General features: G+C 43.1%; 1 protein-coding gene across 2 annotated transcripts; it reads right to left on the reverse strand.

Annotated features, from left to right (window-relative positions):
- Positions 1–12,769: 12,769 nt before the first annotated feature.
- SLC35A5 (solute carrier family 35 member A5) lies at positions 12,770–27,359 on the reverse strand. Of its 2 annotated transcripts, none has more exons than XM_074158009.1 (7): positions 27,232–27,359; positions 25,892–26,044; positions 24,968–25,066; positions 23,187–23,320; positions 18,224–18,291; positions 16,093–16,888; positions 12,770–14,917 (listed from the first exon to the last, which is right to left on the reverse strand). In XM_074158009.1, the coding sequence occupies exons 2-7, from the start codon at positions 26,019–26,021 to the stop codon at positions 14,849–14,851; spliced, it is 1,296 nt and encodes a 431-aa protein (XP_074014110.1). In that variant the 5' UTR covers positions 26,022–26,044; positions 27,232–27,359; the 3' UTR covers positions 12,770–14,848. The 2 variants fall into 2 exon arrangements, with proteins under 2 accessions (XP_074014110.1, XP_074014117.1); XM_074158016.1 differs by having other exon boundaries at positions 13,850–14,917; positions 27,172–27,303.
- Positions 27,360–27,566: the final 207 nt, after the last annotated feature.

The raw sequence follows: 27,566 nt of genomic DNA on the forward strand, positions 1-27,566 counted from the left end.
CTCGCCCTCAATGAAAAAAAAATAATCTAGACTAAATGTTTATAAAACTATCTTGGAATAATTTGATCTGCTACTAAACCAGCTCTATTTCTGCCACGCTTTCCAAAATGGTTTTCTTCTCCCTTCTCATTGGGTGTCTGAGCATTGGATCTGTTCCACCATCCTACTCCTACTGAAATCAGTGACAGGAAATGCATTCATAGCTGTGCTTTCAACACCATTTGGGTTAGATTTCTATACAATTAAGACACAGCAGAAAGATTCAGGAATATGCTGAAGTGAAGGTATCATGCAAGCCTCTACAGAGGCACAGTCGTCCCTTCCAATGTTGAAGGCATGCTTGACCAGTCATGTTTCTTATTATAATCCATGACATGGGTGCACATGCTATGTATAGATACATGCAACAGGGCACTCACAGCAGTAGCACAGGAATAGGGAGAAGCTACAGCTCTACACTGGCCAGAGCATGTCCCACAGTTTGAGTTTTAACATTTTCCTGATTTTTTTTTACTATTTTTTTTCCCAGATGAAAACAACTGGGTAGAACAACAAGTTTACTCAAAACCAGATACTTTCTTTAGAAACTTAGTCACAAAAGGTCAGACCTTGCTTGCTTTTCTGAATGCTTGATGTCGGTGCATGTTTCACAATCATGGATAACCTGTGCAATAGCGTCCGTGGTTAAATCCACCCCTCGGTCACGAGCTCATTTGTACGTTGCATCTCTTCCTTGATGACCTGAAGTGTCATGGGCCCACCGAGCTAAAAATAGTTCACCTTTATGTTCCCCGGTCCAAATCTGTCTGGAAAATCTTAGCAGCCTGGTCCACTCGCTGATTGCTTTATTGTTCCTCAGTGGCTCGACTCGTGGGTACGTAAGCATCTGCGTGGCGTACTTTCACGACTAGTTTCTCTAGCCGGTCGGCAATATTTTGCCACGATTCAGCAGCCCAGACGGGTTTACCTCTGCGCTGCCAGTTGCTCTGCTCCCGCTCTTTTAACCATCCCCACAGAGCATTTGCCACCATCCATGAATCAGACAGAGCATTGGCCACTTTTCTCGTTCAGCAATGTCTAGGGCCGACTGGATAGCTTTTACCTCTGCAAATTGACTTGATTCACCTTCTCCTTCAGTAGCTTCTGCAACTCGTCGTGTAGGACTCCATACAGCAGTTTTCCATCTTTGATGCTTTCCTACAATATGACAAGATCCATCAGTGAACAAAACAGTTTCTCATTATCTGAGAGTTCATTATATGGTGGGGCCTCCTCAGCACGTGTTACCACCTCCTCTGGTGGCATTGTGAAATCTCCACCTTCGGGCCAGTTTGTGATCACTTCTACAATTCCTGGACGATTTGCATTTCCTGTTCGAGCTCTCTGTGTGATGAAGGCAACCCACTTACTCCAGGTAGCATCGCTGGCATGATGTGTAGAGGGAACTTTACCTTCGAACATCTGGCCCAACACTGGCAATCGGGGTGCCAGGAGGAGCTGTACTTCAGTACCAATTACTTCCGAAGCAGCTCTAACTCCTTCATACACTGCCAAGATTTCTTTCTCAGTCAGAGTACGGTTGGCTTCAGATCCTCTGTATCCCCGACTCCAAAATCCCAGGGGTCGGCCTCGAGTTTCCCCTGGTGCTTTCTGCCAGAGGCTCCATGTAGGGCCATTATCTCCAGCTGCAGTATAGAGCACATTTTTAATGTCCTGTCCTCTTCGGACTGGTCCAAGTGCTGCCACATGCACAATCTCTTGTTTAATTTGCTCAAAGGCTTGTCGTTGCTCAGGACCCCACACAAACTCATTTTTCTTCCGAGTCGCTTCATAGAGAGGTTTCACAATCTGCTATACCCTGGAATACGCATTCTCCAGAAACCCACAACGCCTAAGAAGGCTTGTGTTTCCTTTTTGTTAGTAGGTGGGGACATAGCTGTTATTTTGTTAATCACCTCCATTGGGATATGGCGACGGCCATCTGTCGTTGTTGAGACAGACAAACGACAAGGACAACAGTCTTCTGAAGTTCAAGCAGTAACGGTCTACCCTTTATTAGCACGCGTACTTTCTTATATATTCTTTCTTAACACATGTGTTCTTTTACTATTGGTTACATATTGTCATAACAATATATCATTGGTTGTCTTTTGCAAAACATCAAAGCTACTCCTTATCTTGTCAGTCTCCAGCTGGTACCGAAAAGTTGTTTTACTTCTCAGGATGTTTTCTACTCCCTTCTTTCTCAAGGATATACTTTAATCTCTGCAAGGTCAATTCCTGACTCCATTCCCACAATCAAGGGTTCCATGGACCCGCTGTAGTCCGCCACAATTCCCCCTTTTTGTATTTGTGCCAAAAAGATTGCCTTCATCGTCTGCTGCAGGGCCCTTTGCAGCAAGGAGATGACACATGGCAACATTAATAGCACAACTACAACAATCAGTAAAATAACTAATCCTGTTCTTACTACCGACAACAACCATCCCAACAGTCCCCATCCACTAAACAATCTGTTCAACCAATCCCATCCATTATCGACTTGCAGCTTTTGTACTCCTTCCTTCAACAACTGTGTGCTTTTATGAATGGATTCAGAGTGATCTGACAAGTTCATGCAACACATTCCATCAATATCCTCGCATCCATGTCCTTGAGCTAACAACAAAAAATCTATCGCTGCTCTATTTTTTAGCGTAGCATGCCTAACTGAGTCTACATCTAATAGTAAGTTGCTTAATGCCGCAGAGGTTGCATTTGTTTGCTTTGCTAGCCAGCATCCTAACTTATTCAATGTACTTAAGGCTTTGGCAGCAGCTGCTCCTGGTACAAACATGGAGGCTGCTCATATTTCACCCTTATTCCAAAAAGTGACTTGGTCATCACAGTCTTCATTGTAAGCGTGGAGGCTCCTCTTAGATTTTTTTATAATAGCAATGTTGGTAAATCATAGATGTATTAGGAGTTAACAATGTTAAGCGTCCCAAACTGCATGGTCCTCCTTTTATGTGAGAAGGTATGGCTCCCCAGGCTCGATCTCCACATATCAGGAACATCCCCGGGGTAGAGCCAAAGGGACATTTGAGGATCGAGAAATATTCGGGGAGGTAAAGTTACACCATACACTTGAATTTCTGTAAATTGACATACTTGAATTTACCACCCATGCCAAGGATTGATTCTTTCCTGTATAACTGAAATACAAACAATAGTCCATTTTTATAGATCCCAAAAGTTCGAGCTCTTGAGGTTCCAAAGGCACTTTAGGCAAATAAGGCACCCATGCATCCCATGTATTAACCAACGACTCATTCTGAAAAGTTGCTCGTGCTTCATGAGGTACCGGCCACTTGTCCACTGGAACACCAACGAGGCACGTAGTAAACGGATTCTCTGGCGATGCAGTGGCCAGACATATGGAATCTTGGCCAGTCATGTTGGCCAGAGTGATCCATACGTTCGTTTGTGTTGGCACCCAAAATGCGTTGACAACGGTACACATCATGAGTAAGATAACACAGGCTTCACATTCCATGCAGGCATCCATTGCGGCCCGTGATCTGTGGAAACACAAGCATAACCTCTTCCCCAAGTTAATAGATCATGCGGACCCATCCATTGACCCGTATGTAGATCCCGCACTAACACCTTTGCCCCTGGACCCACCCCCTCCTGAGTTACCAGGGAATTGAAATGGCAAAGGATGGGTGGTGTTGGGGTCGGAGAATCATCAGAAACCCGTAAAAAATTTAAAACACATGTAGCTTTAGCCAATCATGCATCAGGTAGTTCACCCAGCATTCCCCCTTTTTGTTTTTGGAGGAAGCGCTTGAATGTACCGTGGGCTCGTTCTACAATGCTTTGTCCTGTGGGAGAGTGGGGAATTCCAGTAACATGGGATATCCCCCAAAGCTGCAAAAATAATGCGACTTTCTGAGACACGTAAGCCGGGCCATTGTCTGTCTTAACTTGTTGGGGAGCACCTAAAATAGAAAATGCACGTTGCCAATGGCGGATGACATCACATGCAGATTCACCAGTATGAGCAGTGGCAACAAGAGCTGATGAAAAAGTATCTATAGAGACATGCACGTATTTCAAACGCCCAAATTCGGGTACGTGCGTAACATCACTCTGCCAGATCTGCAAGGCACGGAGGCCACGAGGGTTGGTGCCATAGTAAATAGGGACATGATGGCCCTGACAATCAGGGCATGCAGCAACAATGGCACGCACCTCAGAATTTGAAATATGAAATTGGCGTTTCAGGGCCCGATAGCCCTGATGGTAAAAGCGATGCGAAGCTATTGCCTGTTGTTTAATGTCGAGAACAGGTCCTAATGCCACTGCAGACACCAAAGCATCTGCTTTTGCATTTCCTTCCACTATAAAACCTGGTAATGTAGTGTGACTTCTAATATGCATGACATAATATTCATAGTGACGTTTCTGAATTTCCAACCATAACAGCTTCAGAACCCCAAACAGCGTTTCATTAGACACATGCTCTAACACAGCTTTATCCAATCGTTGTACCAGTCCAGCCACATAAGCAGAATCCGTTATGATGTTTACTGGGCCAGGGAAATTTTGAAATACCATGGCCATTGCTCTAAGTTCAACCACTTGTGGTGAGCCTTCTTGATGCTTACCTTGATACCTTACTTGGTATTTGGCACAGGGGACAGAGGGCTGAGCTGACCTCCTCCTTTTCCTTCTGGTCACCGGAGCAACTTGTACCGGGGCGGATGGAGTCCGAGTAAGGTCAGTGTCAGTGCGCATCGCATTTCTGTGCCAAGATTTAAAGAGAAACCGCCCCTGCAGCCCGTGCAGCAATATCGACACTAACATAATGCTTTTAAGAATGCAGCTGTCATTCACACTATCCAAAGGGGTGGCATCCTCGTGTCTCTGATGATGACACATTCGCCTGAGCAGTAAGGGGTGAAGTAAACATTCCCAAGGTAAAATTCGAAGTATAATTAGCAAGAGAATTCAGTACGAAATGCCCGAGGAATCTAGGTTAAGAAACCAGCCATTTAATCACAGTAGGGATCAGAATCAAACACAATACCAGAATACCACGTTTGAACCACCGCATGCAGGCACAAAGAGCACGTAAATTATACAACACATAAGGCAAACTCTACAGTGCCGAGTCAAGTCACCTGGACGAAATCCCCATCAAGATATGGTACAATATCCTGTCTAAAAACATGATGTGAGCCGTCTGTTTTAATCCCCGAGAAAGCTGGAATTCAAACTGTTCAGACAATCCACCAGAGCTCTAGCCGTACCACAGTCGAGCCCCATGTTGAGCGCCAAAAAATCTGCCATGGTTTTGACCAGATTGGCCAATCAGAAGGACAGATGGCCCCTCCCTCCCCCCTCTAAGGAAAAGAGAGGAGAGGAAGAGATAAAAGAGATTTATGAGTTTAGAAGAAAACTAAACTGCTTTAATGAAATTACTAATAAGCAATGAAATAACAAATAATAATGAAAAAAAGGGGGGGAAAAGTAAAAAAAAAAAACACAAAAAAACCCCCACCGTATACAGTATGTACAAAACCGTATCGAGCTCCCAGGATGACGGTCACGTCACCAACAGGCGCAGGGGAAAGTCCCAGGCTGGACTCGGTGATGGACAGGAGCTGGATTCCGGATCTGGAGTCAGGATTGCTCGCGTCGGGATCAAAGGCAGACGAACAGACAGGCTCCTCCTCGGATGTCAGCCATTGAAGGAAGAGAGATGACCCTTCTTTGATCCCTCAGCTTTTATACTGAGCGTGATGCAGATGGGATGGAATACCCTGTTGGTCACTTTTGGGTCGCCTGTCCTGCCCGCTCCTCCCTACAGGTGTGACCCCTCTATGCTTCTCCGCTTCCGACCCTCCAATGGGGCAAATAACAACAAATTTACCTGACCTTGGTTGTTATAGCAATAAGTATAGGCAAGGGCCTCTCTGCATCCCATTCCTTGGTATAATCAGGTCTTATCACTATGAGAGCGAGCAGTTTCTGAACAATACGCTGTTAATTTCAGAGTTTAGTTAGTTAGAAGAGGCCGAGCTGAAAAGGAGAAATCACTGAACGGCAAGTTAGTTCTGTTTCACCTCAAACCAGGACAGCATTCTATTCCACTGAAATACTGTTTGAACTTGGGCTGCTTAGGAAAAAAATGAATTTAGGGTAGAAAAAGAAAAGGAAATTAAGATTTTTTGTTGACAGACTTGTAATGCGGCTTTACTGTAAGCCTGAAGAAAAATTGTTCTGAAGCACCCTGGCTTTACACTTGTTTTTTACGACTACGGAAGTTTTACAGACTCCTCAGACATTTTTCCCCCTGTTTCATAAATGATCTGTGTGAACACTGAGAGCTGAACATGTTAAGCATTAAAAAGAGTTTAGAGTTTAACTCTGGTTTAGAGGCCACCGCCTGAGCTTTAAGGAAGTGAATGTATGAATACTAAGAGGATGAATGTAGAATGTGCCGAACCATCTCTGAGCAAGGTGATCTTGCCGTGCTTCCCTGAAGCTGACTGAGTCCCTGCTGCTGGATGCACCGCATACCGTGCAGCCCGGATACACGCCACATCCCTCCTGGGATCCTCTGCCTCCCCGTGCCGTACGGAAAACTTGGGGTCTCTGACGGCTTTGACCGTACTGCAAAATGCACGAAGAAACTGGTGCAGAGAAGATCAAAGAGAGGGAGGGACAGGCATATACACGGAGCAGGGAACAGCTACCCAGAGTGATGGACTTCACAGGGAGATGCATGGGAGGACTGCGTAGCCAGTAAATTAACATTTTAGGAAAAAAATCTGAGAAGGTTTTCACATGCGCAAGATGATAGGAAAATGAGCAACACTGGTGTCAGAAAATGAAAAGATGTGCCACTTCCACTGACGGTATCTTTTCATTGCTATGATCCCCAAATGCCAGTAGAAGAGGTTGTTCCGCTGGAGGGTGCAATAAGATCAGACAGACCCTACTAAACGGGAAAGCTAACGGGAAAATGCCATGTCAGTCCTTCACACACCATCGAATGTGGCAAACATCGAAGGAAGAAAAGCCACAAATGTCGCATCTATTAAAAAAAAAAAGGCCTCGGGCACTGGATATTTTTTTTTCTCCAAACCTGTTATAAGAGTCTTTAGCGCTGCAGAGAAGTCAGTAAACGCAGGAAGCGGAGACATAACTAAATAAGCTGAACAGAAGCACTAAGAATGAGTGAGACTTGGTTGCTCTGGAAACTCAGATGAATTGGAAACGTGGACCCAGGAACCTGAATGATGCTGAAGCTACCGGAGAGAAACGGAAGAGCGAAGGCAGCCGCTCAGATGCATCAGATGATACTTTCCTATCGAAAGCATAGTCACGAAACCTGGGACGAAAGCAGAGAGAGCAGAACGCTCCAGCTCAGCCTCGCCTCGCCTCGCCTCGCCGAGAGGTTTCGGCGGCCGGGACAGCGCCTCAGCCCCTTCCCGATCCCCGCCCAGCGCCAGCCGCTGCCAATTCTCCCGGCGCCGCGGGAGGATTTTTGGTGCGCTCTCGCCCCCCGCTGTCGAACGCCGAGCCCTGCGCCCAGCCCGCGGAGCCGATCCCCGGAACGCCTCGCCGACAAAAGCCGCGAAAGCGCCCGCTGCTGCAAGTCCCCGAGTGTCCCGGCCCAGACCTTTACGAATAGCACGGACGGACAAGGAGCGGCAGGCTCCGCTGGCTGCTGCGTGAGGCGCCTAGCCTTTTACAAAACGCCCTGTGACGTCTCGATGGCAGAAATCTACCCGGTTTTACAAAAACGGGTTTCCCGATGGAACGCCCTGCCAGGAACAGGTGTTTGGCATCAGCATTGTGACTTACTTCTGAGAGGAAGACGTTGCACTTCGTAAATACCTTCTAAACAGAACAATTGGGCTCGTCTCATCTCGTCTGTCAAAAAAAAAAAAAAAACGAAAAAAAAATAAACCCATGAAAATCAGGGAGAGTAAAGTAAAAATCTGCTGATGTCTTCAGGCCTCCGCACAGGCTCAGCAGTAAACGTGCACTGGAAACCACTGGTGCGGGGAGCGATAGTTGCATGGGACTGGTAGCTGACGGGCAGGGTTGAAAAGTGAAATTCAAATCTCTCTTTGGTATTTGCAAATATCCCTGGATAAAGGAAAGCTCTGCACGGGAAAACAATGTTGTCGAGGTGTAGTCAATAGTTGTTCCTGATTCGCTTTTCCTTCCTCAATGTAACGAACATTCTTCTGGATTTAAATGACCATTCTTTTCATCTTGCATCCTGTTCCTGATGGTGGTCAACACTAGCTAGAGGTGAGAGTAAACCCTAAGAGGATAACGGTGAGAGGATATTACTTCTACTGCTAAGAAATGGAACCTGGCTCCAGATTTTATAGTTAGTCCCATGCTGTGGTTTTGGCCGAATTTACCAAAACCTGACTGACAGATGGCCCTTCCTCCCCTCTTCCCCCCCCTTCTCCCCCCCGAGAAAGAGGAGAGAGGAGACAAAGAGATAAGGAGATTCAGAAGTTTAGAACTAACTAAACTACTTTATTGAAGACTTAATATTAAAATAAACAAAACAAAAAAAAAAGAAAAGAATGAAATAGATACAATATATACAGAACCATATCAAACTCCCAGGATGACAGTCACATCACTGGCAGGCACTGGGGAAGTCCCAGACTGGACTCCACGACGAATGGGAACTGGATTCCAGCCCTGGAGTCAGGAACACACGGATCGGGATCAAAGGCAGATGAACAGAGTCCTCTCTGGACGTCGGCCATCGCAGGAAGAGACTGACCCTTTGATCCCTCAGCTTTTATACTGAGCGTGGGGCAGATGGGATGGAATACCCCAGTTGGTCGGGTTTGGGTCACCTGTCCTGTCCACTCCTCCCCACCAATGTGACCCCTCTACGTTTTTTCCGTTTCCGACCCTCTAAGGGGGCAAATAACGAAAATGGGCTGACCTTGGTTGTTATAGCAGTAAGTATAAGCAAGGGCCTCCCTGCATACCATTCCCTGGCACGGAGCACAAGCATTGGTCTTATCATTCTGAGAACGAGCAGTTTTCTCCACAGTATGCTGTTAATTTCAGAGAGTTAGAGGAGGCCTAGCTAGGATGTAAAGTTACAGAACAGAAAATTGGTTCAGTTTTACTTCAAACCGGGACATTCCACCCCTTATTCCATACCATTTGCATCATGCTTAGATTACTGCTACTATCATCTATAAAATCTATACACACATACATATATAGATAGATATATGTAAGTCACTCAGTTATAATTTATCTCTATATACAAAAGCTAAGTCCATTTCACAGCAGATCAGCTTCTCAGGGTAGGAAAGACAGTGTGAAATTCCTTGTGGTTCGTGCCCATGGGTAACATGTCCATCTCGGAGAAGTTTGACTAGACGCCACTTGATCAATCCGGCTAGGTTTCATCACTGCAGTGTCATCCTGAAAAACACTTATAGAACACTGTTAGTATTATAAACAACTAACGTCATACTCTGAGTTCTCACCCAGGGTCAAATTCGCTTGAGGTACACACTGAACTTCTCCATTCTTCAGCATCACCCACCAAGCACATCCAGGTCCTTGGGCACAAACAGTCCCACGAATGGGTTTGCCTTTGCCCGAGGCTGGAAAAACCCATACAGTTTTCCCTAGCATATTCTTTCATGCACCACAGGAACTTTATCCCCTTCTACAATATGTAAAAGGTCTGATTGAGCAGGACCACCTCAACTGATGGATCCCCTGGTATTAACTAACCAAGTAGCTTGCGCTAAATGCTAGTCCCAATTTTTAAAGAATCCACCACCCATCGCTTTTAGGGTATTTTTTAACAATCCATTGTATCGTTCAATTTTTCCAGAAGCTGCTGCATGATAAGGAATATGATATATCCACTCAATACCATGTTCTTTTGCCCAGCTACTTATAAGATCGTTTTTTAAATGAGTTCCACTGTCAGACTCAATTCTTTCTGGCGTACCATGACACCACAAGACTTGCTTTTCAAGGCCCAGGATGGTATTCCAGGCAGTGGCATGGGGCACGGCATAGGTTTCCAACCATCCGGCGCTTCCTTCCACCATTGTAAGCACGTAACGCTTACCCTCACGGGTTTGAGGGAGTGTAATGTAGTTGATTTGCCAAGCCTCCCCATACTTGTATTTCAACTGTCGTCTCCCATGCCACAAAGGTTTTAACCTTTGTGACAAAGGCAGACAGATGTGGAGACGTCACAGGGCCTGGCCAGTTCTTCCCTATCGTTGCAAACCTGGTCACCTTCTGAGGCAGGCTGCCCTCTGTACCACAAGTTCTAGTCAGCACAGGGTACAGCTCCCGACCTACCTCTCTTTGGTGACTGGAGCTAAGTGGAGGAAGGTAGACATCTGACAGAACCATTGAGAGGACCGCTGCCTGCCAAGAGCTTCTAAGCTCTCATTAACTATAGCACTTCCACAGCTGAAAGCAGGGGACAGAGAAATTGAAAAAACCAAAAAGGAGGTATAACAATAGTCACAGAACTGAAAGGTTTCTAGAAGAAAATGGGAGGTATCATAGCTCAATTTTAGAAAACAAGTGCTTATTGCATCAGAGTATTAAGGTCAGCTGCCTAACTTTCTTCGCCTAAAGCAAAAGCAGAGGAAAGTAGACCAGATATCTAACAGACACCCCCATAGACAAAAAGAAACACCTTTGGGTGTTTTCTTTCAGATGTTCATTTCAACTTTTCTGTGAACTTGTTTTTCATGTGAAGTCTTTAAATTAAAGTCCTTTTAACTCACATTACAAATCATGGGAACTAAATGTCCTGTGCTGAGCAGGAGGAGACGACGGTTATCTTACAAACAAGTGCAACACCTGATCCAAATTGCTTTTTATTTTTTCTCTCCTGTCCAGAATTCAAAGTTAAGTTGTACAAGTACCAAACCCAGCCTAGGCATTCAGTGAGAGTTGCATTAAAAAGACAACTCCAAACAAGCTGTCCACTTATAAGGGAGGCTGGGATGGGCTCTTAACCAGAACTACACGTTCAAATATTCATAAAATTTGAGGAAGACTCAGTATCATTCTACATTCTGGTGTCGATTCCTGCCTTCATTAAAAACCAGCTCAGAATTACCAGAAACTTTTAGCAATGATTTAAAATCTTGATTTTACAACCTATCTCTCCCTTTGGAAAACTAAAAGCAAAGCCTGAAGGAACACCAAGCCAAAAAAATCCTTTCAACAACAGCATATAGTTATCTTGAAGACTATAAGCATTCAGCAGCTAAAATACTCCAAATTAAGACTTCATTGTGCAAAACACAAATCAAATCCAAAGCATTGGATCTGTCCCTGCAGCATCACTCTTGAGGACAGACTTACTGAGATTAAGGTCCTATTTCTACAGCCCTTAGTGAGAAAATTCCATATAATAAAGAAAGACTTTTTTCTTACACAAATTTATGGGATTTGATTCAGGTCTAGGAGGGCTGTTTTCATTCACAGGCTGTCTTTCAAGCATCATGGCTTGTTTGCTACATTCACAAATAGCTGAAATTAACCAAAACAAATATTGCTTTAATTGGCTAGTTATAAACAAGAGAAATATGAACTCATGTCTCTTTCTGGAAGGTTTTGTGAACTATTTCCTCAAACCTGAAGGGAGGAACATAACATCCTCAGCAGCAATTAAGTTCAAACGTTTGTGAATCTGGGCTGTAAATCACAGCTTAGAAAGAGCTCTCTGCCCAATGTATTCATTAAACACTGTATGCCAAACTAATGCTGCTCTCCAAAAAATCGCCTCATAAACTTCCCTACTGTCATTTGAAGAGAAAAATAGTAAGCTTTCTCACATAGAGTAGGTCAACCACCATACAGTGGAAATACTTAGATCATGTGAATTCCACTTGATTATTTGAAATGTGTAACTCTATAGAATAGCTCCTTCTCCTTGCTAACCAAGGCCACTCTCCAGCTGACAATCATTTACAGTCACTTCCTCTAACAAATCTCATGTACACACTAAATTTAACTATTGCCATGGATAGTACATCTGTCCAGAATTGCATAGTTATACTTTTGTGCTACTTTACAGGCTCTTCTGTTGCTAAGTTGATGCAAATCCTTACCTGTTTTTAGACAGCAGTTAACATTCCTGTTGCTGCAAAGGGGATATACAGTTCTCATCCATTATTAAAAGAAACCTGCCTGTCCAATCCAACAGAATCTGAGACCTCCAACCTGAAGACCACAGAAAGATTTCTACATGTTAGACAGGACCAATGCTACAGTGCAAGTAAATGCTTGGATCAACAGTTGCATATCTGATATCTTGTGCAATTTAAGATTTTGGCAATAAGTCAAGCAGGATAGCATCAGTGAAATTTATAGAGGAAAAAATCATTAAGCAGGACAAGAGTTGAAAGCAAGAATTAAGTGCACTTTATGAAATCTGCAGATCAGTTATTTCCATATCTCATTTCTCTTAAGGCAGATAATTCAGGCAAGAAGGTCAAACATATGGTTTTTAAGACATTCACCTTTGGTTTGATTCTCTGTCATTAGAGGTATGAGATTGATTTCTATGTTCTGACTTAAGGCAACGCTCTCTGGAAAAGTTCATGCAAAAAGCTGCTGCTCACGTAAATGCAAAGCAATCTAAAGCTAAGAGTATTTTCACTGTTCTTAGAAACACCTGCTGAAGTTGGGAGCTATGACTGAAAAAGACAACGAACTCAGGCAGGTATATATTGCAAAGCTGTATGTAATGGAAAAAAATGAAAATGTCTTATCACAACTAAGTCTTTAATAGTTTGAGCATTATTTTCCGTTGAAGTTTCATTTCACAAAATAGGACATCATAAACCAACGAGAAGCATGTTTCTGGAATTTACACTGAAAAATGCCTTCTTATTCATTCTATACAGATGCAAACATTCTATACACATGCTTTTGTTGAAATGGCCTACTATACAAGCACAATGAGAGCAGCTGTAAAAAATTTTTCAACCACAACATTAATTTAATTTTGTACAGATATTCTTAATATATGCTAGAAAAAGTTAATACAGAAAAAAAGTAAGAAAAGAGAATAATAATTTTAGATCCACAGTTTATAACTTGACAGTCATTGGCCAGATATGGAAACAGGCTGCCCCCTCTTGACAGATCAACGACAGGAAGTATGTTAATTAATATAACAATGAACCATCAATACAGTATGCATAAGTAAGCTGTTATACACAGAGCCTGGAAACAGGGTGGCAGAGGGGAACAAAGGCAGTACTGTCTTCAGTCCACAGAGAAATGCATCACTAACTGATTACTACACACTGTGGTATGAGGCTTTGACACTGAACTCATTGCTTATCTTCTTAAGAATTCTTTTGACAGTATCTTTCAACTATGAAAGAAGCATTTTTGAAGGGAGGAAATTATAAACCAACATCTTTTCCAACATTCCGAGAGAAGAGCCTTTAGGAACATACCAAGAATCTCTTATCTGCATCCCCATTCCCTTCCCCCTTTTAAAATTCCCTGAATTATTTGGAACCTTTTTTTCACCTCACTCAAAATACAATCCAGCAGATGGCTCAACAGTGACTCTGAGATCACTATGCCCGGCACTCTGCAGAATGATTTCTCTCTCTACAAAATGAATGTAAGACCTTATCAGTCTGACAGGGTGTAGCAAATGATATTGCCACCTGCACCCCCTTGCTCAGTGCTCCAGATGTTGAAGGTCATCGCTGTAATATTTGTTTTCAGATAGTGAACTCAGTGTAAACTAAGCCTTTCTAAATGCAAAAAAAAAGACCCTAGGATGCATTCATACTGTATAACATTTGTTTTATTCAAGGTCTTTCAAAGTTAGGCCACATAAGTTGCATGTAAAATTCACTATCTGCTACAAAGGCATTCCAGATTTCCATTTCCACAGACACTGGGAGACAGGCACACAACAGTCTCACACTGAAAATGTGAGAAGAACTAGTGGCTGAAGTCAGTGAAATCTATTCTGCTCTCAGTCACATCAGAGAAAATCAGAAAGAAAGGACTCCACAGGAGTCAGTACAGTTAAAATAGGAATGAAAGCAGAAGTAAGACCATTCAAACTCAAATCACATTCTAGAGATCTGCCTGTTTGAAGGATCAACATAACCTTAACCCAAATTATTTGATTTAATATACATTCTCAAGTGAAAGTTTGATGAAGTTGGTTCAGAGGGACTCTTTTGCTCCGCTGGGGATATGTCAATCTGAATTGCCAAAATACAATAAAACATTCAATATGCCTCATTATTGATGAGGTTATTAGTAACATCTTAAGTCCTGAAAAGAAAACTTACTGGAGCATTTGTACATTGGAAGGTGCAGAAAAAACTTTAATCAACACTTCTATCACATCTGCAAGGTGGAAAACAGTTATATCTCTGCTTTACTAACCAAGGAATTCATACAGGAAGTTGCAGTGACTCAGGACAGTTAACCAAAGCCGTGAAAGACATACGGTTAGAGTCCAGGACTGCCTTCCACAATGCAGCATGTCACCCAGACCAGTAAGCCCAGGGTCCAAGCCTCTTCTTGTTTGCATCAGTTACAAATTTTGTTGCTTTCAGCAGATTTTGAACTCCTGATTTACATGGATAGGAAGAGTCAATACAACTCTCCATATATATGGCTTCAATGTTTTCTGTATCCACCTCTGACATCCAGCCCCAAAACAGTCTCAATTTCTCTGCACGTGGGGAAAAATTACCCTTCTCTATATTAATAAAACATTAACATTCTCTCACTATGAGTAATAACACTCCTCTGAGCCAGACTCATGCTAGAGGGAATCTTCATCTGTATCGATGTCACTGCTTGGTTTGTTCAGTCTCTCAAATTCTTCTCCATCCTACAGGAACCAGAAGCAGATGAGAATGACATGAGCAAAAGTTATCTTGTTATTAATACCAAAAAAAAAAAAAGTAAAGTTTATTTTGAAGGCGTCACTTATACCAAATCAAGACCCTGTACCCTGGTAAATCTCTTACCAGTGTGTTATAATCTTGCTCTAGGATATATATAAAAAAAAACCTTATAAAAAACTCCCACGTTAACTCTTTTTACCAACTCACTCCCTAAAACAGCTTGTAGCCCATTCCTTCATCAGGAAGCCTGCTCACATAGTGCTATTTGTTTTTAACACAGCTGCTCAATTTTAAGTGCTAAAATAGAGAATGCCCGGTATACCAAAAATATATAACTTTGTGTTATTTACCGTTTGTTAAACAACAGCCTAAAAAGGGACCATGTGGAATTTCAGGAAAATATTTTTTCGAAGTTTCATGTTTCTTAAAATTAAACAGAGACAGCACACTCTGCTGGTTGTAACGTGTATTACAGAGCACATCTGCACACAGACTAGAAGTATACAGACATTAACCCTTCCCCTTCAGACTGACTGCTCAGCTCAGTTGAATGACATATCTGAGAGCAAGCCCTCCATGTCATGTTCTAGTTAAGTAGATTACTATTCAAATTAGGACAAAAAACATTAACGGGCCTGGAGGAAATGTTTTATAAGAAAAAAAAACTTATTAAAACTCTGTATTTAAACATTACCTTTTTGTCTTCAGGTATCTTTGACTGCAAAAGTATAAATAATCTTAACATCAAATACAGTAACTTCTTCATGATGTAGGCTCAGCTACACAGATTTATCAGTTCTACTTAAGCACAAATATTTCCCAGGCATCAAATCCAATTTCTGGATGTCCAAGGCCAGTAAAATATTTTGGTTATAAAGGTTTCAAGAGAGCATTTGTACAAAGATAAAGTTGCTCACAGGACTGTCTGTAGTCACAGAAGGAAAACAATGCTTAACGAGGCTTTATGAACTGAGAAAGTGGAATGTGCAAAGCAATACTCAATCAATTTAAAAGATTTTAAGAAACACCAAGGAGTTTTGGTGTTTGAGTTGAAAAATGTGTCTGGTCACACGCTAAATGAATCATCCAAACATTCTATAGCATAAATGGGGGTGAAATAAGAGAGAAACCAGAAGGGACAAGCACTGAAAAGCCTTACCCCACTTGACCTCTCCCATGCATCTCCTTTGACGAGTTTGCCCCTTTCCCGCAGAGTGGCATATTCCAGGCCTCGTGGTTTACTGGCATTATAGATGAATATGGAGAGAAGCACTACCGGAGCTTCCAAAAAGAACTCTAGAGAAGGCCTGAAGTCAAAGATGACAAAAGAGACAGTGGTGATGATGACAGTAGTGATCTGAGCAGTCATAACATGGAACATATTGTCTCGGAACTTCAAGATGAAGGCTACAGACAGCCCCAGGAAAGCTGTCACAAATATGAGAGCCACCGAGAAGATGTTGTGCCCATAAAAGAAGCCACAGTTCCCTATTTGCCTCCGGTCCTTAGACTGCAGCCCGAGCATAAGCCCATTGAACAGCACTCCAAAAGCATAGAGTTTGCTGTTCTGCATGAAGATGCTTTCAGCAAGTTGATCCCCATCTTTCAAGATCTTTTCATTATAGATGTTAGCCAGGGCAGAAATAAAACACTGCACTAGAATAAGCAGATGGCCCAGGCTGAGGCGGAGAGGTTTCAATGCTCCTGCCATGGTACTGGTGACATTCCACTGGAAGCTGGGAAGGAAACTTGGTGCTACACAGTTGCCCTTTTCCAGGCATGCTTCCTCAGGTCCAGCATAGAGAAGGCAGTGGTTAGACGGACTGAAAAACATATTGTGATGGAATCCATGTACAGCCAAGCTTTGCTGATGGCCTCCAGTTCCCAGAGTCAGGGCAACGATGGACAGGAATAAAATCACCAGAGATGCCCATTGTACCCAAGAGAGTTTTCGCCTAGGAGTAAACAAAAAAAGCCACCAACTTTAGAAACACAGTGGTACAAGTTAAATGACAGGAAAACAAGCTCTATAAAACATATAAAAGACATTATGCAACAGATAAGGAGACAGAGATAGGCACAAAGAAAAATCTTGGCTTTTCAGTATTGGCAGTAAAATGCCAAAATGCAGCATACTTTTCCATAGCAAGGGGGGCCCAGCCAGACAATCACAGAAATACAAAATGGAGTATTCTGTAGAGATAATTTAAGGGAAGTCTTTCAAGATTGTGTTAGTTCTAGACACGGTCTGTCAACTTAAAAGCAACTGTTGTCTCCATGGAAACAGATGTCTGATGGATAAAAAGAAATCACAGACATTCAAATAACTACCCTCTTTCTTTGGTAAACTTTCACTAGATTTCACTTTTCCCCCATGATTTTGTGCCCTTTTCTAGTATTTTACAATCATAAATCATATAAATCTAGTTATATATTTATAATTTATAAGACTGCTAGAACTATTTATACTATTTTTTCACTCAAATAAAAGCTGTTTATCTTGGGGAAAATCAGAAATTTGGAAGATTAAGTAAACTGTGACTTCACAAGACACATAAAACTAAACAACTGAGAAAAAGCATTTCCAGTCAGACTATCAGACACTCTTTTGGTATATTAACACCTGTAGAAAAGGATCTTTGCTCCCCATTCAACACAAGCCACTTTTTGAGTACTGTGAAGTTACTACCTGTTTCCCTGTCAGTCTTTTGTGAATCTAAATCATACCATAAAGAGCACAAATCAAGCAGAGCGGAACACACAGGACAGAGAGTCTGGCTTTTGTCACATGCGTAATGAAGAGACATATAATTACTTTTTAAAGCATACTATGCAGTTGACCATAAACACATCAGGGCTGGCACAATATCACCAAAAACACCTCTGTCTTTTACTCTTACATATCTCATGCCCTCTTGTTAGATTACATTTACATTCAATTAAGAATTACAACAGTCTGGAAAGAAGTACTGCTAATCATGAAATAAGAGATTTAATCTACAAATGAAAGTACCCAAACCTTAATTCTGACTGTCCAACAACTATATAATCATGATTTCAGTTGTTTCCTATTACAGTTGAGCAAATGCATAGAAATGCATAGGGACTCCTAATAAGCTATTACTTCCTAACCTTCAAATGTAGAAAACAAAGCCATCTCTTCAAGTTGGTATAGCCACAAGAAAAGAGAATTACTGTTCCCATCAGACAAAGAGAAAGAATGTAGCTTAACTTCTTCATCAAGCCTAAGAAGATATAAAATTTCATTTACTTTATTAATTATTACTTACTTTAGCACTATCCTGAAGAGAAGAGCTGTTGTTATAATGACAAAATTTGAGAAGAGTACAGCCATTGCCTAGAAAGAGAAGAAGGGGAGCAAAGTTTTACTTGAGACATAGCATGGACATCAAAAGCCCACCAACTTTAAGTGTTCACCTTTCTGCAAGGTGCCAGAGTGAAAAGCATCATCCTGGTACTGAACTTACTTCTCTACCCAAGCAGAATAACACACCCCTAAAATGACCCATTCCAAAACATCAAGCCAACCACAGAACCTAAATTCCACTGTAGTGGGGAAAGCTGTACTGAAACAAAGATGTGAGGAAACCAATCCAGTGGAAAACTTACTTAACAAAAAAGAAAATGGTTTAGTTTTATGTCAGATCAGTTCCCCAGCCAGGCTGACCAGTCAGCTGCAAAAACAGCTGTGCCAGCACAAAGGAGGAAGTTGCTCGAAAATGAAAGTAAGAAAAGAATAGGGGAAGGTGAGGCTACTTCCGGCTGCAGTGCCAGCTTGCAGCATCCGTGAAATCCCAGATTTAGACGAGGCTCTTGCAGAAAATAAACTTCTTTTATGTCAAGTGCATTTGCTGTATCATTTATCAAAGGTAAAGAGGTGCTCAGCTTGAATTTTCAAGATTGCAACTGTACTAAAAAATTCACTTATTTCAAAGTACAACTGCAGACAACTCTGAAGCTCCTGTCAAATTTGGGAATAGCTGTATAATAACGAGTGACCAATGGCCATGGCCATGATCCCAAGCTGGAAACTCCTTGTGGCATGGATTGTCTTTTTGGTCTCTGTATTAGACACTGGACCAGGAAGAGGCTCTTTTAGGCACTGGAGTTACCATTAAAGAACAGAATCTATCAGCACCAGTGGGGAAAAAAGGTTCTTTTTGAGGAGTGTGGGTGTTTCCCAAATTGTATGTTATTCAGGACTGCCCTGTGTAGTCAGTACACGTACAAAAATCTAGGCATCTGAACTCTTTCCTTCAATTCAGCCTTAGAGTGAGATCACTTTTTGAGACAATTTTACACAAAAACATATATGGATTGAGAAGTGCAAAACGCAGACTTTATCTTGAACTTTCTCATCTGCATTTCCACATCCCCAGTTCTGCAATAGCAGAGCCTTTTTCGTTTACCAGAGGAAAAGCACAAGCTCTTTACCGATTATCTTAGTTCCACTCTATTCCAGCATACTATCTGCTGAATAGTAAGCCTCATGGAACAGCATGACACAGGGTCTCAAGTAAGCTGAAGACTGACACAAGACATCTGCCTAAGAAACCACAGCTTAATTTTCTGCTTTGCAAGAGTAAAAGTCAATAAATATTCAACACTATGGAAGAAGAAAAATATTGAATAAACAAGTGAATCTGGCAGAAACCACTCCAGGAAAAAAAAAGAGGCTTGATGCAAAATGTACAAGTATTCCATGTATACTCTGGTTATACTTTACAGTCAAAGTCCCCCATCCAACATCTCTGGTAACATCATACGGTCAAAAACTATAGCAGAATAGTTACAAGGCATTAATTTTGAGATGCTTTGCTCCCTAAGACCTCAAGGGACCTCTGACCTAGATGAGAAGGAATAAGAAAAAAAATTTACCAAAGATCACCATGCCACTAACTTACATGTCAACAAAAATAAATCTTACCACTAGGAAACATTAGCCACTAAAGAGTATCCATAGTTATAGCTGAAGCTTCAAGCAAAAAAAAACTCATCAAAGCAACTCCATACCCCAAGCAACTGCTCACTCAGGTACAACTTAGTCCCAAACCTACTTAGTTTTTAAAGTCACATGAAACGAAGTTCAGTCAGGTACGGCTTCCTTCTTCCAAGCATCTTGCCTCCACCTTTTCCCTTTCATGGCCTCGTACAGTATCAAGCTATTCTATCCTACAGGTGTTTAGTTATCCCTTTTAATACTTGTTTACCATGATAATGTTACAATTTCAGCTAACCCTCATAAAATATATCCAGTTAAAAGATATAAGAAGCTAAGAGTTCTAAAGAAGAGGAATTTTTGAGCATGTTCTGAGCAGAGAGAGACAAGGAGTGTGGGGTATAAAATAAAAAAGCTATGCATCTTATATTAACTGAGCCAAATCAAATTGCTTAAGAAAGCAACAGTGTTTATGTAACCTTCTAAACAACAGGCTTTGCTATTGCAAACATTATAACTGAATTTCCTTCCTAAAGTAAAAAACAAAACAAAACTAAAACCAAAACAAAAAAACCCACCATCAAAAAAGACCCACACAACTAACCACAGAACCCAACACTTTTGCATGTTATTTTAAGATACCCAACTCTTCATTTTAATTAGATTTTTCCAGACAGGTCCTGTTTTAGACTCTGGTCTGTCCCTGACAAAAATGTACACCTAGAAGAACAATATTTTAAAGAGAAATTCGGAAAGAGAAGGAACAGAAACGTTTATACTTATTTTTAATGTCAAACAGGGCCAGCCACAGTATTTTATAGCAAGCACTAACCATCTGTTTCCATCTAACTTCAAACACAGATGCTTAATCAAAAACTATCTTAACAATGAAATAAAAGAAAGCACAAAACCTGTACTATTTCCTGAGCATATGTAGATCCATCCAAAAGGCTCAACATAGGTAGAAGAGAGTACTATTTACATTTTGTGCTTAAACATAACTAATAAATAGAAAAATTAAAGTCAAATGGTTTTCTTCCTTGCCTCCTCAGTTCCTATTACACTTACTCCCTTTGTGGGATTACATTTCCTCACTTTTCTTTGGAGTCACCAAAGAAAGAAAACAAGTAATGTGAAGTCACATTCATAGAATTGTTTAGGTTGGAAGGCACCTTAAAGATCACCTAGTTCCAATCCCCCTGCCATGGGCAGGGACACCTCCCACTAGACCAGGTTACTCAAAGCCCCATCCAACCTGGCTTGAACACTTCCTGGGATGGAGCCTCCACAACTTCTCCAGGCAACCTATTCCAGTGTCTCACCACCCTCAAAGTAAAGGATTTCTTCCCGATATCTAATCTAAATCTACCCTCTCCCAGTTTGAAGTCATCACCCCTCATCCTAACACTACATGCCCTTGTAAAAAGTCCCTCCCCATCTTTCCTATAGGCCCCCTTTAAGTATTGGAAGGCTGCTATAACGTCTCCCCGGGGCCTTCTCTTCCTCAGGCTGAACAACCTCAAGTCTCTCAGTCTGTCTTCACAGAAGAGGTCTTCCATCCTTCTGATCATCTTTGTGGCCCTCCTCTGGACCCAATTCACCAGGTGCATGTCCCTTTTGTGCTGTGGACTCCAGAGCTGGATGCAGTACTCCAGCTGGGGTCTCACCAAAGTGGAATAGAGGGGAAGAATCACCTCCCTCGACCTGCTGGCTATGCTGCTTTTGATGCAGCCCAGGATATGGCCGGCCTTCTGGGCTGCAAGTGTGCACTGCTGGCTCATGTTGAGCTTCTCATCCACCAACACCCTCAAGTCCTTCTCCTCCGGACTGCTCAAACTCCATTTACCCACCCAGCCTGTATCTGTGCTTGGGACTGCTGCGACCCACGTGCAAGACCCTGCACTTGGCCTGGTTGAACTTCATGAGGTTGGCATGGGCCCACCTCTCAAGCCTGTCCAGGTCCCTCTGAATAGCATCCCTTCCCTCCAGCTTGTCGACTGCACCACACAGCTTGGTGTTGTTGGCAAACTTGCTGAGGGTTGCACTCAATCCCACTGTCCATGTCACCAAAGATGTTAAACAGCACCAGTCCCAGTACCAGCCCTTAAGGAATGCCACTGGTCACCACTTGGACATCAAGCCATTGACTGCAACCCTTCAAATGCCAGTTCCTTATCCAGCCAGTTCCTTATCCAGAGTGGTCCATCCATCAAATCTGTGTCTCTCCAACTTAGAGACCAGGATGTTGTGCGGGACAGCATCAAACACAATCGCACAGAATCACAGAATGATATGGGGTTGGAAGGGACCTCTGGAGATCATCTAGTCCAACTCCCCTCCCAAAGCAGGTCCACCTAGAGCAGGTTACACAGGAACTTGTCCAGGCCGGTTTTGAAAATCTCCAGAGACAGACTCCACCATCTCTCTGGGCAGCCTGTTCCAGTGTTCTGCCACCCTCAAAGTAAAGAAGTTCCTCCTCATATTTAGATGAAACTTCTATGTTCAAGTTTGTGCCTGTTACCTCTTGTCCTGTCACTGGGCACCACTGAAAAAAGACTGGTCCCATCCTCTTGACACCCACCCTTTAAGTATTTATAGGCGTTGACCAGATCCCCCCTCAGTCTTCTCCAGACTAAAAAGACCCAAGTTCCTCAGCCTTTCCTCATAAGAGAGATGTTTTAGGCCCCTAATAATCTTTGTAGCCCTTTGCTGTACCCTCTCCAGTAGTTCCCTGTCCTTCTTGAACTGGGGAGCCCAGAACTGGACACAGTACTCCAGATGTGGCCTCACCAGGGCAGAGTAAACTCTTTGCATAAGTCCAACCAGATGACATCTGTTGCTCTCCCCTTATCCACCAACGCTGTAACCCCATCATAGAACGTCACCAAATTTGTCAGGCATGACATACCCTTGGTGAAGCCGTGTTGGCATACATAAAACAGTAGAAGCTGCACAGAAAAGTGTGGCTCAAATACTAGCAAGATAAGCAAATACATTGAAAGAGAAATACAGAGAGGTAGAAACCAGAGGAAGGAAAGCACCGGAAACCTGCCTAGTACTTCAGCAATTCAGCCTATTTCTAAATCACTTTGGATGGAGAAAATACACAGAGAGTCTCCTCTACTGAGAGATGTACAACACTTATCAGTGGGCAAGAGAACGGGGAGGTTGGGTTGGTCAGATAACAAATCATTCTTTTACCTGATAATCTTGCCTTGCCAGGATAGTCTAAGGGCGATGTTACTTACCACCAAGACATTGGAAGACAATTTATTCAATATATGTACACTTACTGGCTGGAGGTAGGACAGTACGTAGAAGACAATCAAGTTATCCAAAAAGTAAAGAAAGGCAGGAATTGACCATTTCATGGAATTACAAAAATTCTTCCAGGAAAGACATTCAAAAGGATGATCCAAACAACCCTCTGAAAGGAAAAGAAATCAGTAAGAAAGACCTCTTTCTTATTATCAAAAGCCCATTCTGTTATAACAGAATAGGTAGCACTGTTCTGTTTTCAGGAACACAGTTGGACTGAAAAAAATAAGGTACCACAGCCCTCTGGCAACATGGAGGACAGATCCAGGGCAGAACACACACCTAGAGCAGCAATCCTGTGTCTACAGGCATTCATCTCCTTGCTTAAGGAAAGAAAACATCAAGGAATCTGTTACCCCCATCAGACTACTTGTCCACTGGGAGCAAAAATTCAATTATCAACCATTCTTTGAGGGCAAAAAAGCACCCCAAAGTCCCCACACAATAGTGACATCATTACTGGGTATGATTTTCTAATGATTATCAATCAAATCTAGAACCGAAACAACGACACAGATGGTTAATCTGTTCATACAGCACCCAAAGGGCAGCCAGTAAAGTCAGAAATATAAAATATACCAGGACTCAGTATCTGTAGCATGTGATCTGGGTAAAAATAGAACATATAGAAAGAAGGAAGAAAGAAAGAACAAGGCACAAAGAATGACATTTACTTATGTATTCAGGACACATGCTTTAGGAGAAAGACTGTGATAAATCTTAGGCTAGCACCAATTTAGGACTACACAATGTTATCTAATCCTCTTCTGAACCACTGACACATTGAGTTCAGCAAAACTCAGACATTTGGAAGAAAAAGGAGGGGGGGGAGGGAAGAAGAAAAAGAAAGTAATCAGCAGTAGCAAATGAGGGCAAATACTACACCATTTAGTACAGGCATACCTAAGACAGTATTGTACTAAATGGTGGAGGTAAAAATTTTCATTGCCAGAGCTATGACTGTTACATGGAGAAGTGGACAAAACCAGTAGTTCAATCTGAGTCTCCGTGTCTGACACTCTCTTCCAATTTAAATGTCTGTTCACCACCATTTTGAAATCCTATGAAATTAACCTCTCATCCTTTTTACATCATCAACAGAACAGCCAAGAAAGAAAAAAGAAAAACAGCCTGCAGTGTCAAACCAGTAGCTAGTGAAGCCTGACACCACTTCTTCTGAACAGCAGCCCCCAGACTTGTCTTCACAACAAAGCTACCTTGAATTCTAACACTGATATGTTGCTTCTGACTCTATATACCACTACACACACACAAAGCCTCTTCAGGAAGGTGCTTTTAAATGAAAGCAGTCAGAACAACAGAACATAAAGGCCAACCCTTGAGTTAGTGCAATTTACAAGCTTCTGTTCAGTCATGACTTCAGAGCGAGGTGACTCCTATTATCCTAGCATGATACTGTGTTAAAATTCTGAAAATGTTAAGACTGTGTTTTCATTACACTTCCTAATTCAACATACCTGTCCCCATTTCAGCTACCGGACAAACAATTCAAGAACACCTGAATTTACAGCACAAAGTAGAGGAAAAAAGTAAAGTTTAGTTATAATTCTGCATGGAAGACATAATTCCAGTGAACCTTACTAGCAGGACCTACTCCATACAACTACATTTGAATCTATGATTTTTTTAAAAAAACAACAAAAACCAAATAACATCATCAAAAAAGGGGAGATCTGAAGTATAGCAAATCTTAGAAAGTCAACACATTTTAGTTATTTTACATATAGGTACTTACCTTTTTTCTTAACCCATAGTGCCAATACCACACACAGGACCAGTTTTACAACTTCAGAACATATGTTCACTGTTGTAGGAAGGTAATCATATTTGTTATCTGTGGGATTCAGCAAATCATAGAGAATACACAATTAGATTCTGTCTCCTGCTTTCATAATTAGAGCAAGAAACTATTTTAACCCCTCCAGTCAGAATTTTTGCCACTTTCCATGACTGCAAAAGGCTGTATCAGCACTTTCATTATAAAGATTCCAATTTTTATGATATACAGCTTCCTGAATAGCTTCCTTTCTGGGATGAAATCTTCCCTTATTTGGTCCCAGTTTACAGCAGAACATTTTGGAAGAACTCAAGAACATCACTGTTTTAAAAAAAAAAAATTAAATGGGGATGTTTTCCCCCAAACGACAGTATGCTATTTTTCCCCTCACAAAAAAAAAAAAAAAAGGCTTCCAGAATGACACAACCTCCTTCTTTTTAGGACTCTTTTTCTTTGTTAGCATATTTTGCTAATACTTGGCAAAAGGAGAAACAGTAATATCCAGTTATAGCACGCCCACAATGATACCACTTTTCTCCTAAGCCTGTTGCAAGACAAATATTTCAGTCAAGACACATACCATCAACAGTGTCTACACAACAATTTAGTCTTCAAAAATCAGCTACAAAATAATTCACTGCCTCACCTTTTGAGGGTGAGTCTCCGTGTGGATCATACACCTTACAACCCAAGTTATCACTTTATGCTAGACCAATGACTACAGAGACATTTTCCGGTACAGAAATACTTATCACTATTTATATAATAGAATGTTTATGCTAAGAACTCTGCAGGTGGAGAACTAGCCTTTTGGGTATAGTTTTACTCCAAATGTCAACTCTTTCTCATTTGAAGCAAATTATGTTTATTGCCCAACAGCACCTTCGTTGGCAGAATACTTCATCAGGAGGATTCGACTTGAGCCCAATGCAATAAACACTCCTCCCAGCAGAAAGGTATAGATGGATGTCTTGGAGCAAAACACAAACCGGCTACAGCATTTGGTCTTCATTCTGCTGTCTTGCTGTCAATGCCCTTTTGGACAACAAAATGAAAATACACTATAAATGGTACTTCCAGAAACTGGTTAAGGAAGGTGGTGTGTGTGCATTTTACTGCTTTGTGTTATTTTATACTAAGATGCTTACATCACGAGCCCTGATCTCACTCTACAATTACCTTTTTCTTTTTTATTAAAAAAAAAAAAGATTAAGAGAGATATGCCATGAAGCCCAGCAAAGGGGGATAAACAAAGTATACACAGCGACTCAGAAGGTGGCACAAAGAGGCCAGTTTGTCAGAAGAGTGCATCTACGGAATATTGATTAGATAAACGGATTAAATAAATTACACCCTTATTTTTCTTTAATGTTTTAAAAAATGTTTTCTTAATTCCAGTAAGGAAAAATTTCACAGCTGTGGAGCGCGAGCAACGTTGCACAGATGACCTGGCGCTCACTCAGCAGCGGGAGGCCGGGGAGGAACAGTCATCGCCGGAGGCACAGCCTGAGCTCTACCGCTGTTCTCCGCCTACAACGCTGCCGTTACTCGGCCGACCCGTTAACGGGTCCCCAGCCCTGAAAAACCGGCTAGCAGACGGCCCCTGCGCCGAAGGAGGCGGGCAGGGAGCCCCTTTGGGTCGGCTGCGGGCGGGACGTCCGTTAACGGCCGCAACATCCCCTAACGGCCGCCGGCGCTCGCGCCGTTCCGCCCCAGCGGGGACCGGCAGAAGCACGGCACCCCCTGAACGGGCCCGGGGCGGCCAGCTTCAAACCGGTCCCCGAGAGCCGGCTCCGCGGGTCCCGGGGGCGAATGCCCACCTCACAGCCGTGGCGAGAGCGCAGCCGGTAAGCGCCGCCGAGCGCTCCCCCATCCTGAGGGAACACATTTGCCTGGCTTTGCCGACCGGCCGTCTGCCACGTCGCTGCCTCAGGTGGACGCCGCGGCTGCAGCCAAGAGCGGGGCTGCGGCCGCGCAGGGGGAGAGCCGGGCTCCGACGCGGCAGCGGCCGGTGCTCAGACCGGGCACAGAAGCTCCGGGGAGGCCGCGCACAGTGCATTCCCCCCCGTCTCGCCCCCGCGCCCATCACCGAGTACCCTGCCAGGCCCGCGGGAGCGCAGCGAGCCCCGCAGCGTCCCGCACAAAGCTCCCCAGTCGCTCACCCACCGCTCCGCAACCGAGGGCGCTGCTCAGCTCCCAGGGCCCCCATCCCCCGGCCTCACCTGGTAGGGTGGGGTGGGGGTGGGGCCCCTCCCACCCACCAGCGTACGCCCACTGTCCGCCCGCCCGACAGCGCGGGGGCGCGCCCCCTCATTCTCTTTTGACAGCCGGCCCGGCCCCGCCCCGCCCCTCCTCATGGCCGTTCCGGCCACGTGACCGCGGGCAACCGGGCGCTCCGCCCCAGCTCACCCCCCTCCCTTTCCAGAGTGGCCGTGGAGGACGCATGCGCAGTAAGAGCCGTCGGCTTTCCCGCTTCGCCCCTCCTCTCTCCTCTCCCCCCCCAATCCCGTGCGTTCCGGCCTTGCGCGCGCGCATGCCGGGCCCCGCGTCCCCCGCC

The sequence above is a fragment of the Numenius arquata genome, chromosome 1 (assembly GCF_964106895.1).
Source record: "Numenius arquata chromosome 1, bNumArq3.hap1.1, whole genome shotgun sequence".
In the NCBI taxonomy this organism is placed as follows: domain Eukaryota; kingdom Metazoa; phylum Chordata; class Aves; order Charadriiformes; family Scolopacidae; genus Numenius; species Numenius arquata.

Excerpts from the sequence above, each read along its gene's own strand:
- SLC35A5 (XM_074158009.1), bottom strand. The coding sequence starts at position 26,021 with ATGAAGACCAAATGCTGTAGCCGGTTTGTGTTTTGCTCCAAGACATCC. Across the intron at positions 23,321-24,967 it reads ACTATGGGTTAAGAAAAAAG|AGGGTTGTTTGGATCATCCT; the intron begins GTAAGTACCTAT and ends TTTTCCTTTCAG. Across the intron at positions 18,292-23,186 it reads TACTGTCCTACCTCCAGCCA|GCAATGGCTGTACTCTTCTC; the intron begins GTAAGTGTACAT and ends TTCTCTTTCTAG.